This window comes from Rhinopithecus bieti, unplaced genomic scaffold (genome assembly GCF_001698545.2).
Source record: "Rhinopithecus bieti isolate Rb0 unplaced genomic scaffold, ASM169854v2 scaffold_5889, whole genome shotgun sequence".
In the NCBI taxonomy this organism is placed as follows: Eukaryota; Metazoa; Chordata; class Mammalia; order Primates; family Cercopithecidae; genus Rhinopithecus; species Rhinopithecus bieti.
Window position 1 is genome coordinate 3,939,126 of NW_016805277.1, and position 13,233 is coordinate 3,952,358.

The 13,233-nt window shown below is 55.5% G+C and overlaps 1 protein-coding gene across 1 annotated transcript; it reads right to left on the reverse strand.

The window, feature by feature from the left end:
• Positions 1–3,504: 3,504 nt before the first annotated feature.
• LOC108529605 (putative uncharacterized protein encoded by LINC00322) lies at positions 3,505–10,415 on the reverse strand. The gene is given in 8 exon segments (XM_083287442.1): positions 3,505–4,229; positions 4,232–4,358; positions 4,360–4,400; positions 4,403–4,501; positions 4,504–4,539; positions 4,542–6,430; positions 8,579–8,926; positions 10,029–10,415. Coding segments are annotated over 6 exon segments (1,170 nt in total). The 5' UTR covers positions 5,086–6,430; positions 8,579–8,926; positions 10,029–10,415; the 3' UTR covers positions 3,505–3,906.
• Between the last annotated feature and the right edge of the window lie 2,818 nt (positions 10,416–13,233).

Genomic DNA, 13,233 nt, shown 5'->3' on the forward strand with positions numbered 1-13,233 from the left:
TTCTGGTCCAACCAAAGGAACCATCTCCCGAGGGCAGAACCAGGCTCCACGCTGGGGTGACTGCCTGCCCCCTGGGTGGGCAGGGCTCTCCCTGCCCCTCTTGTCCCCAGGGACAAAAGTTGGGTCAGGGCCTGGCTATGCATGGGAGGGAGCTAACCTCTGCATCCACCAGCTCTGAGTCAGCCAAGAGCCCTGTGCCCACAGGACCTCCTGGAAGCTGAGGCCACCGCATGCAGGCCACTCTCCTGGGTGTTGGCCTCCATCTGCACATCCCTGGCTTCGAATGCTCCTTTTGCCTTCTGGTCACCACTGCGGTTGGTGCTCACAGGACTTCATCACGGACAGGCCTGCATTCAGATCCTGCCTGGTCCTTGCACCCCATGTAACCCTGGCCAGGTCCCCACTCTAGGTCCTCTTATCTGTAAAGTGGGTGGTGCAAGGAAACAATGCGTGGAAAGCACCCGGCAGGGCTCAGGGAGACCAAAAATGTGATCCCCTCTCTAAAGCGTCTCTTATTTCCAGGGACCTAAGCGGAAGAAGCCAGTGTTTAACCAGAGGAGTGGGATTCAGGTGGAAGATCCCAGGCACTGGCTCCCCAGCTGGCTCCTCTCAGGGCCCAGCCAGGGCTGCAGCTGCCCCACCTCGAGGCTCACCCCCAGGCATGCAGAGTGGAAGGCTGGGATCCCCAACATCCATGGGCTCTGCTGGACTTGCTGAAGCTCGGGGCTGGGCAGGCACTCCCAGGACTGGCCCCTTGGCCTGGGCACTGTCAGGGCCCGAGGGGCACAAACCTCACTCCTCACTCATGGGGCTGTGTATAGAGGAGCCGTTTCATGGTTAGAGCTCCAGCACCCAGACAAATCCCACTGGAAGCCTCAGGGTGGGTAAGCTGCATGTGCAGAGGTCCCCAAGCCACATGGTGCCTCTGGGGTGCTGTTGTTGCAGAGCCTCGGGCTGGGATCCTGACTCAGCTGCTTCCCAGCTCGGCTGCCTTCATATTTAAATTTCAGTTTCTTCTTTTGCAAAGCGTCAATCGTAATACCCACGAGTCACCTGTACAGCTCTATACAGGATTCCGAGAACAGCACTGGAGTGAGGGAGATGCGCTGTTCGCCATGCAGTCATGCAGGAAAGTCCTACGAAACACAGGTGACGATCGCCTTCCGTTCCACCGTCCGGCAGATGTCAGTTCTGACAAATGTTCGTGTCTTTTCTTCCAGCTTATTTTTCATAATAGAGTGTAATACAAATTGGAGCCATCCTGTATACCTGCCTCCCTTTCCAATGTAATGTATCAGAGCATTTTTCTATGTCATTAAATAGTCCTTTCTGACATGGCATGGCCTTATTTCAGGGCTGCTTAGGAAATGTGGGTTGTTTTCGACTCTTCACTATTACAGATTTATGACACTTGCAGGGATTATTGTCATAAGGGAATCTGCACACTTGCAAGGTTATCTCCTAAACGTCCGAGTGAAATGCAGCGGTGCCTCATGTCCCCTAGTTGCTTTAAAACGTTGCTCTGTCCCCTCCCACCAGTGAGACAAAATCAGGCTCCAAATCCCCGCACTAGGGAGGGGTGAGCCTTGGGGTGGGGCAGCTGCAGCCCTGGCCAGGCCCTGAGATAGGCCAGCCCTGGGGGAGGCCAGCCCGGGGAGCCAGTGCCTGGGATCTCCCACCTGAATCTCATTCTTCCGGTTCAGCAGTGAAGCTGAGCCTCACCAAACCTTTAGATCTCAATTCCTGTTGACAGGAAAACATTGGGAAAGAGAGAAGGAGGACCAGTTAGATGTCACCACCAGTCAGCAGATGAGACATCAGGAATGAGAGAGGTTTTGAGTCTCAGTGTGGGGATGTCCAGGCGAGGTCAGTGGGGAAAATCCAGTTGGCGTTACCCCTCCCCCACACACCAGTGTACCAGGTTAGCTGCTGTTGGGCACGTCACCTGTCACCGGTGTGTGCACCTTGCGGGTACCACCCTTGGGCGTATCTCAGTGCAACTGGGGACACATGTGGGCGTTGCCTCCCTGTGGTGGGAGACATGCCCCTGACTCCAGGGTCAAGCAAGCAGCGAGAGGAAGACTAGAGGCCAGATCCCAAGTTTCGTTCCCAGAGCACAGCGCCAGGGCACTCCTCCTGCCAGTGTCTTCTGAGGCCCTCCAGCCCCAGTGACCCCCGGCTGCACCTTCTCTTCCTCAACTCTCCCCTCCTTCACCAGGTTCTCTGAGTCAGCAAGGCTGGGCCAGGAGCTTTGATAAACACACTTCACCGGCGCCAAGCAGCTGGCAAGGGTGCAGGAAGGAGGGGAGGAAAAAGGCTGGGGACATAACCAGAGTGAGACCTCGGGGATGAGGACGAGAGCTTCAGCAAACAAAGCAGGGATGCTGCAGGTGGGGACAGGGCCCCCATCCCCTAGCCTTGCACACCTCTGTTTATGATGACAATTTCCAAACATAGAAAATAGGAGAATTGTATGATATCTCTTATTTCCATCAAAAATTAACAGTGTCGGCTCTTTTGCTGTGAGCGCTTTGTTGCTGGTGTGTAGATGAAATTCTTTTTTTTTTTTTTTTTTTTTTTTGAGACAGAGTCTCACTCCCTTGCCCAGGCTGGAGTGCAGTGGTGCGATCTCGGCTCACTGCAAGCTCCGCCTCCCGGGTTCATGCCATTCTCCTGCCTCAGCCTCCCGAGCAGCCAGCTGGGACTACAGGTACCCGCCACCATGGCTGGCTAAGATTTTGTATTTTTAGTGGAGACAGGGTTTCACTGTGTTAGCCGGGATGGTCTTGATCTCCTGACCTCGTGATCCGCCCGCCTCGGCCTCCCAAAGTGCTGGGATTGCAGGTGTGAGCCACCGAACCCGGCCAATACCAGCACTTTCATGAGATTAGCTGGGCTCAGTGGCTCACACCTGGAGTCCCAGCACTTTAGGAGGCTGAGGCAGGTGGATTGCTGGAGCTCAGGAGTTTTGAGACCAGCCTGGGCAACATGGTGAAACTCATCTCTACAAAAAACACAAAAATTAGCCAGGTGTGTTAGCGTACTTGTGGTCCCAAATACTCAAGACACTGAGGCTGGAGGATGGCTTGAGCCCGGGAGGTCAAGGCTGCAGTGAGCCAAGATCATGACACTGCACTCCAGTCTGGGCGGCAGAGTAAGACCTTGTCTCAATCAATCGTCAATCAGAATGAATAAATAAGTTATGAGCTTACATTCACATTTCCAGTTCAAATTTAAGATGACAGTGCTACTTTTAACCTATTGGATTTTGTATTTGTGTATTTTTTTCTCTTTCAGTAATAATTATTTTGGTTCCTTACATCATTCGCATAATTACTTTCTGGCTTTATCCTAGAAGAGGAAAAAATTTAAATAACAATGCCAGACTTAACACTAACACTAAGACCTACTGAATGATACATTTGATTTCCTTGCCATTAAAATACATGCCACCAGTTAAAAAAAAAAAAAAGCCTAAATTCTGTACTCTAAAGCCACTTGAAATAATTTTGTCTTTGTTTCAGTTATGTCACAAACTCTACATAAATTTCCACTTTTGTTATTTTCCTTTTCTAAGGATGTTCTCTTTTAAACTTAAATTTTAACAAATTCAAATTGTTTTGAATATGGAAAACATTCACATAGTTCTGGGGTCAAACACTAAAGACAACTTATCTTCAGGGCAGCTTCCATTTCTAACTCCACACACACGTCAAGTCACCATTTTTATTAGTTTCTGATTTATCTTTCCTGTGCTTTTCTTTTGCATCTATAAATAAACACGCACATATGCATACTGGGCTACATAGCGGCCCCCCTCAACTTACATCTACTCAGAAATGGGGAACGTGACCTTATTTCGAAGAAGAGCCTTTGCAGATGTGATTAAGTCAAGGTGAAGTCCTACTAGATTTGTGTGGACCCTAAACCTAGTGACTGGAGTCTTACAAGAGGAGGGGACACACAGCAAGGCCAGGGAGAAGGCCACGTGACCCCGGGGGCAGGGATGGGAGCAGTGCAGCCACAAGTCAAGAATGCCAATGGTTGCCAGCAACACCAGAAGCTGGGAAAGCAAGAAACGGGTTCTCTTCTAGAGCTGACAGAGTAGGGCTGGCTCTCCTCATGCCTTGAGCTCAGGTTTCTGGCCTCAGAACCAAGAGGGAATACATTTCTGTTGGTCTCGGCCGCCCCTTTGGTAGCACTTTGCTTGGCAGTTTCAGGACGCTCCAGAGATGGGATGGTCTCTGAGGCTGATCCCTGCCCTCACACCCATGACCAGTAGCCTTGTTCTCATCCGAGTGTCCAGAGAATGGGCTGGAGGAATGCAACGTGGGGAGGTGCAGGTGTCCCACTGAGCCCAGGCTGGGTGGTGGCAGAAAGTGGCATTCCCACTGAGGCACTGGTGACTGCCTGGCCAGCAGGGGAAACTGAGGCAACCAGGATGGCTTCACGGCCGGACTTGGGGAGAATACACCCATCAGCAGAGCAAGTGTTGGGGGAGCCACCGGGAGCCCGGGAGAAGACGGGGATGTGGGGTGGGGGCACCGGGAGGAAACATCCCACCAGACAAGTGGAGAGGCAGCTGGAGTGTTCCAGGGTCTGGGGATCGCAGGACGGCTGAGTGTGGGGGTGCTGAGGACTCGGTGCCTGCACACTGGTGTCCAGGCAGCCCTCATTCAGCCAGCTCTCCGAGTTGTTTCTACAAGGTTTATGGAAACACAGTTTTGCCCGGGAGGTGTGTGTGTCTCTGGGAGCCGTTGAATGTCTGTTTACAGTTGCCATTCCTGCTGGGGTGATTAAAAGCGCCATCGGAGTTGATTGTAGCCTGGGTGGTCTCTTGATCTGATCTGGGGGTCTTCTGGGTTGAGGGGGTGCTCTTGCCCTTCCCTTTCTGGTATAGCACGAGCCTGAGCTGGAGGAGAGAGGCTCCCACACCCACCTGGCCAGAGACCACAAACCCAGACGACCCCTGTGAGGTGGAGTGCAAGGTCTCGCAAACCCAGAGACTCGGCTTGGACAGAATTTCCTGGCTGCTCCATTCTTGAGCCTTTCCATCTTGTTTGTCTTGCTTTTAGTCCTGTCCATCTGGAACAGCTCAGCCTCACCCCGTGTGTCCAGGGATCTGCTGGTCTTCCCCCTAGCTCTGTCCCCCTGTCCCACACCAGCCCCTCCACCTGGCACATGCCATGCAGTGAACCCCCCTCACTTCTCCAGGGTGCAGCTGGAGGCCCCGGGAACCTACATGTGGGCCCTGGGAAGCAACACGAGGCTTCGTGGGCCAGGCGGGGTCCAAGCTCAAAGGCCAGGTCCGCAGTGCCTACTAGTGACCTTCGGCACACCACCTTCCTCCCGAATCAAGGATGCCCTTGCTCTGGGTCTGCTTCTGCTGTAGGAAGCCTTCGATTCAGGCTGAGATAGATGTCACAAACAGAACCGTCTCCCCGGGGCAGGTGGCCTGTGCTGGTGGATGGAACCTCTGCCATGTCATGGCAACACAGACAACGGCTGCTGTGTGTCCCTCCCAACCCCAGGCCCCAGTCCTCGGACAACTCGTGGGACAGTGCGGGGAGCCCACAGGCAACTCTCCCTGCCGCAGGTGCCACTGCTGCCTGTGGGGTGGGGCCCCTCGGGAGCCCCACGTGCCCTCAGAGTCTCCAGACAGGGAGGTCTCTAGGGTGGCACAAAGCCCGTGACAGCCCCCAGCTCCCACCTTTAGGACCAGGTGGGAGAAGTCTGCCCCTTCTACTGCCTCGCTGTCCTTCAGGGCAGCCTCCGCTGCTGCTCCAGTAGAGCCAAAAGGGACCAGGGTCCCAGCATGGTGATTTCAGGGGTTATGCTGGGCACCGGCAGCATCTGCCAGGGGTGCTGCCCCAGAGCTGCAGTTCCAGGAGACGTGGGTGTGAAGGTTTAGGTGCAGGGACTGGCCACAACCTAAAGGCCCAGCACGAAGGGGTGGTTCTGGAAATGAGGGTCTTTCCCCGTGTGTCCCTATGACGGCGTCCTCTGCAGCCATCAGAACCACGCAGCAAAAGGAAGCGCATTCATCCCGCAAACACTCCCGCTCTGTGGCCACGAGGAAGCCTCAGACCGCAGGACAGTCAGACCCCAGTCCATGTTTCAGGCTGAATGGACACCGCCAGGATTGGCGGGGCGGCTCAGGAAACGGTTTCAGGGTGGGAAATGTTTCTTTCTGGTTTGCAAGTTGAGCACCTGTTAATTTTCACCAGAAAAAACAGAGAGGCTGCCATGAAGCAGGAGGCATGGAGGGTGGCTACAAGGTTCTTTCTGCTTCTGGATGAGGAAGGTGGCAGGGAGGAGTTTGCCCAACACTGAGTGGCCGCGCCTCAGGAAGGAAAGTTGTTGCGGATTTTGAGTTTCACAATTTCTCCAATCTCTTTGATCTCCCCTCACCACACCCCACTCCAGACTCCTGAAATCAATCACAAATCCAAAGTCAGCAAACTTTTCCCAGGGCCAAGACGGAGCTCCTGAACCAAGGCCCCGGGGCTGGGTGCTGGGGCTCCCCCTGTAATCCCAGCACTTTGGGAGGCTGAGTTTGAAACCAGCCTGGGCAACATAGCAAGACCCTGTCTGTATAAGAAATTTAAAAATCACCTGGGTGTGATGGTGCTTGTGGGCCCAGCTACTCAGGAGGCTGAGGCGGGAAAATCACCTGGAAGCCCAGAATTCCATGCTGCAGTGAGCCATGATCACATCACTGCATTCCGGCTCGAGCAACAAAGTGAAACACAAGCAGACAAGCAAACAAAGCAGACTCTGGACTTGGAGGCAGCTGGCAAGTCCACATGGCCTAGACCACAAGATCTTCCAGCCAGGCCATGAGAGCATCCCCCATGCAGCCTGGCAGCTCAGCTCGCCTGCATAGGCTCCCCAGCCCGGGAGAGCTCAGCCCTCGTGGGCAGCCACTGCACACATGCCTGCACTCTGGCTGTGGGACAGAAGCTGCCCCCCTGGGCTCGGTGGTCCCTGTGCTCCCTGCTGCAGTGACCCTATCACTCCAGCTCTGCTCCCAGTCCTTCTGGACTCACTCATGGATCTGAACATTTCAGGCTAGAATGGTCTAGACCTTAGGCTGGCCTGGCTTCTCCCAGGAGGCACTTCTGAGTCCCTGAATATCAGCAGAGGAGCACAGCAAAGCCGCTCAGACACACCCAGGCATGACGGAGCCCGGTGGGAACGTAGCCCCTACAGGGACTCTCCCTGGTGCCGGTTCCTCTGCACCTGCCGTTCTGTGTGTCCTGCTGGGTCAGTGTCACCTGGGCTCTCCTCACACCCACTCCCCACTGACTGAGGAGGCCACACAGACCCAGGCCTGAGCCCCAGCCCACTGCCTGCAGGTTCAGACACTTGGGCACGTTTCTCAGCCATTCGGAGCCTCGGTTTTCCCATCTGGGAAATGGGGACAGTGATATCTCAGAGACACTGTAGCAGTCACCAGAGGGGACCACAGACCACTGTCGGCGGGGGTGCCAGGCATCGTGTCCGCATCTGGTGAGGAAGGGTCCAGCCTGACCCTTGGCTTCCTCCATCCCAGATGTCCCCTGAGGCATGTGGCCTGGGGTGGGGGATCCGGAGAGGAAGGGAGACAGGCCAGGATGCACGGTGACCCCAGGTGAGGCCCACAGATCCGGGTAGATGACCACCACTCCCACTGGAATTCTCAGAACTGGGCACCCATTGTTTGGAAATAATTATTTTTGTGCAGTCCTTAGTTTCCGTAATTAATTCTTTGATAACAGTCCCTTCTACAACAGCTCCTCGCAAAGATTCTATAGAAAGCACCAGGCGGTTTCAGCTGGGCCAACGGCAACAGCCTTTTCTCTGAGCTCGAGGCCCAGGCACAGCCACAGCAGCAGAGAAATGCCGGGTAAAGAGACCTTGGACATTGGGAGGGGCACCAGCAGAGCAAGGGGCTTCCCACTGCCGCCTCCCTCCCCACAGGCTGTGGCAGGCTCCGGGGGCCCTGCTCTGCAGAAGGGCCTTTCCTTCCAGAGCCCTGCAGCCTCTGGAAGCCAGCACTGGCCCCACCAGACCAGTCCTCCGAGTGCGTGGAGTGGGGCCTGGGGGCTTGAAGCCCCATCCGATGGCCACAGCATGGTCAGAGCCTGTCGTTTATGGCGCTCTGTGATGGGATGGGGGCACTGCCACAGAGGGAAGAAAGAGAACCGGCCTCTGCCTTCCCAGGGGCCTGATCCTATGGGGAGGTGGGACACTTATGCTCAGGGGACCCAGATGCCATAAACACAGCTGCCCCTGGCGGCCCAGGTCAGGAAGGGGCTCAGATGGGTCGGATCCCCACCTCTGTGGCGGTTTTGGAGAATAGCCGAGGGGCAAGTGAGTCTGTATGTGTATCCGGCCACCCCGGACACTCCCCTCTTCCACCTTTTGGGAGCCAGAAAGGCTCCATCTTCCTGCCCTGCCTGGGTTTGCCACTCGTAAAGCCTAGACCATCCTACTTCAATATAGTATTGCATGGCTGGGGTCCTTTCTGTTATAAGTGACAGAATCCCAACCCAAGCTCATCTCAGAAAAGAAGGGCGTTTACAGGTTGACTCACCTAGAAAATGTGGGGTACAGTGGCTTCCGGTGTAGCTGGGTCCAGGAGTTCAGAGGCTGTCACTAGACACCATCTAATTCAGACTCTGAACTCAATCCTGCCTGTGTTCGCTTCAGTCTCGGGGAAAGACGGCCTGGGAGTTCCAAGCGCAGGGGCTCCTCGGAACTTCCAACTTGGAGGGTCAGGGTGCTTCTGTCTTCACTGTGCCAGCAAAATCCCAGGCAGGGCTTTGATCGTGTGGGCTCGGGCCCCATGCCTACGCCTGCCTTGCTGTCTGTGGTGGAGGAATGAGGTCCTCTTGCCGGCTAGCCTTGGGTTCACGTGATCGCCCCAAGGTTGGTGGCAGCCCTAGAAACACAGGCAACAAAATCCATGACACTTCGTAAGAGTCGGCAGGTGGTTTTCTTAAACAAAACAAAGTGGGTTTTGTGAGGAAGAGAAGAGGAAACTGGGAAGGTGAAGATCACCAGGGCCCGACAGCGCTGTAGACGTGATGACATCACTCGGGGCTTGCTTCCTGAGCCTCACGTGCTCGCTGGAGTCCCTTCCATCTCTCATGCCCGGGAGGCCCCGCGATGCACGCGGCCCCAGGAGCACAGCAGGCATCGTACACTGTGCAGTGTGGGGTACACACGTAGGCACTTCAGACCCAGGAATCACGACTCCTCCCTGGGGAGGTCTGTTTGGTCCCCAGTGTAGACACAGATGTGAGATGTGTGTGTATGTTTGCATATGTGTGCATGTGTTTGCTTGTGTGTGCGTGTGTGCGTGTGTGCTTGCGTGTGCATGTGTGCATGTGTGTGCTGGCATGTGCATGTGTGCGTGTGTGCTTGCGTGTGCGTGTGTCCATGTGTGTGCTGGCGTGTGCATGTGTGCATGTGTATGTGGGAGTGATGGACAGAGAGGGAGAGTGTGCACACGTACTGGGTCTATGCCCCAAGGGCCATTCCCACCCCTGCCATGGGGATGTGGTGCCCTTGGGGGTCTGCCCTCTGTAACCCCCAGGCATGTGACTTTTCTAAAACTGGCTTTTCCCCTCTTGGCTCCTGTCCATCCCAGATCCAGCATCCACATACGTTTGACGCCAGTGGAAACTCTGCCTTGTGACTCGTGGAGTGGCCTCCGCGAGGGACATGTGACTGTGAGGGGGCCAGGCTGGGCTCACTCGTGCGGAGGGGAGGGCCACGCTGCGGGGGTGGGGGGCGCCAACCCCATGAGGCCAGCCTCAGGGTAGCCGGGGCAGAACCTGTGGCTCTGGGGTAAACGCCGGGGCCGGCTTAAAGGAGTCAGCCCTCTGCAGCCTGCCTCAGCTGAGTGGGAACGAGTCCAGGCTTCCAGGCATTTAGAACCCGAGCAGCTGCAGGGACAAGCTGGGGCCTCAGCCTTCCCTCCCCCATCCCAGACCCTCTCTGGCCCCTCTTCACCCAGCCAGATGAGTTGCTTGGGAAACCTGGCCTGTCGTAGGCTGCGGAGAGATCTGAGGAGGAAGGAAACCGTTTCTTAGCACCTCCAGCAATCCAAGCCCACATCGAGCCCTCCACGTCCGGGCTTTATCCTCCTTTGCAAGTCTGCTCCTGTTTCTGTGCTTCCAGGAGCCTGGCTGGGGCTGGAAATAGAAATGCATTCCATGCATTCATTCTCTCAACAAATATTTACTAAGCACCTCCTCTGAGCCACCGGGGCTGGGCACTGCGTCATCCTGCGCCTCCTCGTCCTCCCCCGCCTCCTCGTTCTCCTCCTCACCATTGAGCAAAACAGACAAAGCCTGCACCTACGCGGAGTAGATGCCCTAGTCGGGGAGCAAAGGGAGGGGAAGAAGTGCATCTCATAGTACATGGGCGGCCTGAGAGCTTTGACAGGGCAGCTGGGAGCCGGGGGTTGCAGTTCCACCTGGCTGTTGGCAGCCCTTGCTCAGATAGTCGCCGGAGGCTGTGAGCCCAGCAGCGTGGAGCTCCCTCGACTGCTGCGTGGAGCACAGACGGCAGCGGGGGTGGATGGGAAACCGTAGGAGTCTCGTGCAGTCATCCAGGCCAGAGAGGCAGGGAAGTGGGCAGATTCCAGATGCTTTCCGATGACAGAGCTCGTGGGGTTCCTGGAAACCAGGAGAACGCGATTCACTCTGAGCAACTGGAAGGATGGATCTGTCACCCCCCGAGAGGGGGATGGCCATGTGCAGGGAGGGGAGGCGGGAGCGGCTGTGCGCTCAGGCAGGAGGGATGTGTCTCCCGTGAGACGTTTGCTGGACGTCCACTTGAAGGAAGCAGACAGGGACACAGTCCGGAGACCAGGGGCGAGCGGGGCTACAAAGACACCCAGGAGTCATGGAGAATCCTCACTGCCATGACAAATCTCTTTTTAATTCCTGAGACCCAGGAAAAGCCTTGCAAATGTTTATCTGGCATCTCCCCTCACTGTCCCCACCCTGTAGGGAAATGTCCCTCAGGACTCCTGGGCTGATTTTGAGTCCTTCCAAGGATTCAAAATCCTCCTCGTTCTCCTGAGACTGGAGACACACTGGTCATGGGTAAGCCTGCATGTCCCTCTCTCTGTCAGCAGAAACCCCGCCACCCCCCAGGAACCCTGACCACCATAGGGGGCCGCAGTCTGATGGTGAGGCTGCTCCTGTGGCCCAGGTCCTGAAATCAGGAAGAAATTAGATGAGAAGGCTCCTATCCCCCAGTTTCCGGCATGGACACTGGCACCCCACCCTCAGCGTGATGGAAAAACGCCGGGGGTTGTGTCTGTGTGTATGGATGTTTGTGCGTTTGAGAGTATGTGTACGTGTGTTGTTTGTATGTGCTTGTGAGCATGGTGCATGCACGTGTGATTTGTGTGTGCATGTGTATATGCATGAGCATTGTGTGCATGTGTGTGTATCTGTGTGTGGTTCAGCATATGTGTGTTTGTATGTTATGTACATGTGCTCTGTGTTATGTGAGTGCATATTATATATGTTTGTGCATGAGAGTTCACACGTGTGTGTATGTTCTTGTGTGTGTGTGTGGACGTGAGAGTTCACACGTGTGTGTACTTGTGTATGTGTGACGTGTGTATGTCTGTGGAGTGTGCAGCATGCACGTATATTTGTGTGTGTGTGTGTACTTAAGTCTGGTGTAGGCCGGGTGCGGTGACTCATGCCTGTAATCCCAGCACTTTGGGAGGCCGAGGCAGGTGGATCACCTGAGGTCAGGAGCTCGAAACCAGTCTGGCCAACATGGTGAAACCCCATCTCTACTAAAAATACAAAACTTAGTGGGGCGTGGTGGCGGGCGCCTCTAATTCTAGCTACTTGGGAGGCTGAGGCAGGAGAATCACTTGAACCCAGGAGGCAGAGGTTGCAGTGAGCCAAGAGTGCACTCTAGCCTGGGCGACAGACCGAGATGCCGTCTCAAGAGTGATCGAGTGACCTCACACAGAGCCCTCTGGGGCCGCACTCCTCAGAGGCAGGGAGCAGTGAGTATGTGTGTGCAGGCCGGGCAGTCATGGGTGCTCCGTCAGCAGCAGACAAGCATCCCCCGACCCCGGGGACACCAGATATGTCAAGAGAGACTCACCCTCCACCTCCTGGCTGTGGGCAGAGAAGCTATTCCTTAGGCCAGGTTGTGTCTCTAGGGGAGGGGAGGGAGGTCCAAGAGGGTCTGAGGGGCAAGAAGAGGAAGTGAACATCCTCAGGTGAAACACAGCTGGGGTAGGAGAGGGCAGGAGGGGGTCTGGGAGGGCAGCTCCACCAGAGACAACTTCCTGTGAGTGCTTATCAGGACCTTGGCACATAAGGAACCCAAATGCCAGTGGGTTAGCAGTGGGCACAGAGCTGGTCACAGGGTGTGTGGCCTGTGGTCAACAGTTTGGGGAAAGACCACGATGCAGTGACAGCAGTGTGGGCCATGGCTGGGCAGTGAGCTGAGGGCTGACAGGACTCATCCTGGCCTGTGCTGACTTCCTGGGGTCCAGTGCACCCCTGATCATGCAGGCAGCCTCATCAGGATTGGAATGGGGAGCACAGATGATGCTTTGTGCAGGTGGTTGGAAAGCAGATAGCAAATGTCATGAGCTTTCTCTAGAAAATGGCCAGCTTTATTTCCAGCAGTGGGAACATTACCAGCACCACCACTGCCACCACCACCATCTCCACCATCACCATCACCACCACCAACACCACCATCACCATCACCACCACCACTACCATCACCACCATCACCACCACCACCATCATCACCACCATCACTACCAGCACCATCACCACCATCACCACTACCATCACCATCATCACCACCACCATCACTACCATCACCATCATCACCACCATCACTACAATCACCACCACCACCATCACCACCACCATCATCATCACCACCACCACCATCACTACCATCACCATCACCACCTCCATCGCCATCATCACCACCATCACCACCATCACCATCACCACCACCACCATCACCACCACCACCACCACCATCACTCACCACCACCACCACCATCACCACCACCACCACCATCACCACCATCACCACCCACCATCACCACCATCACCTACCATCACCACCATCACCACCACCCCACTACCATCACCATCATCACCACCATCACCACCATCACCATCACCACCACCACTACCACCACCACCATCACCACCACCACCACCATCATCACCA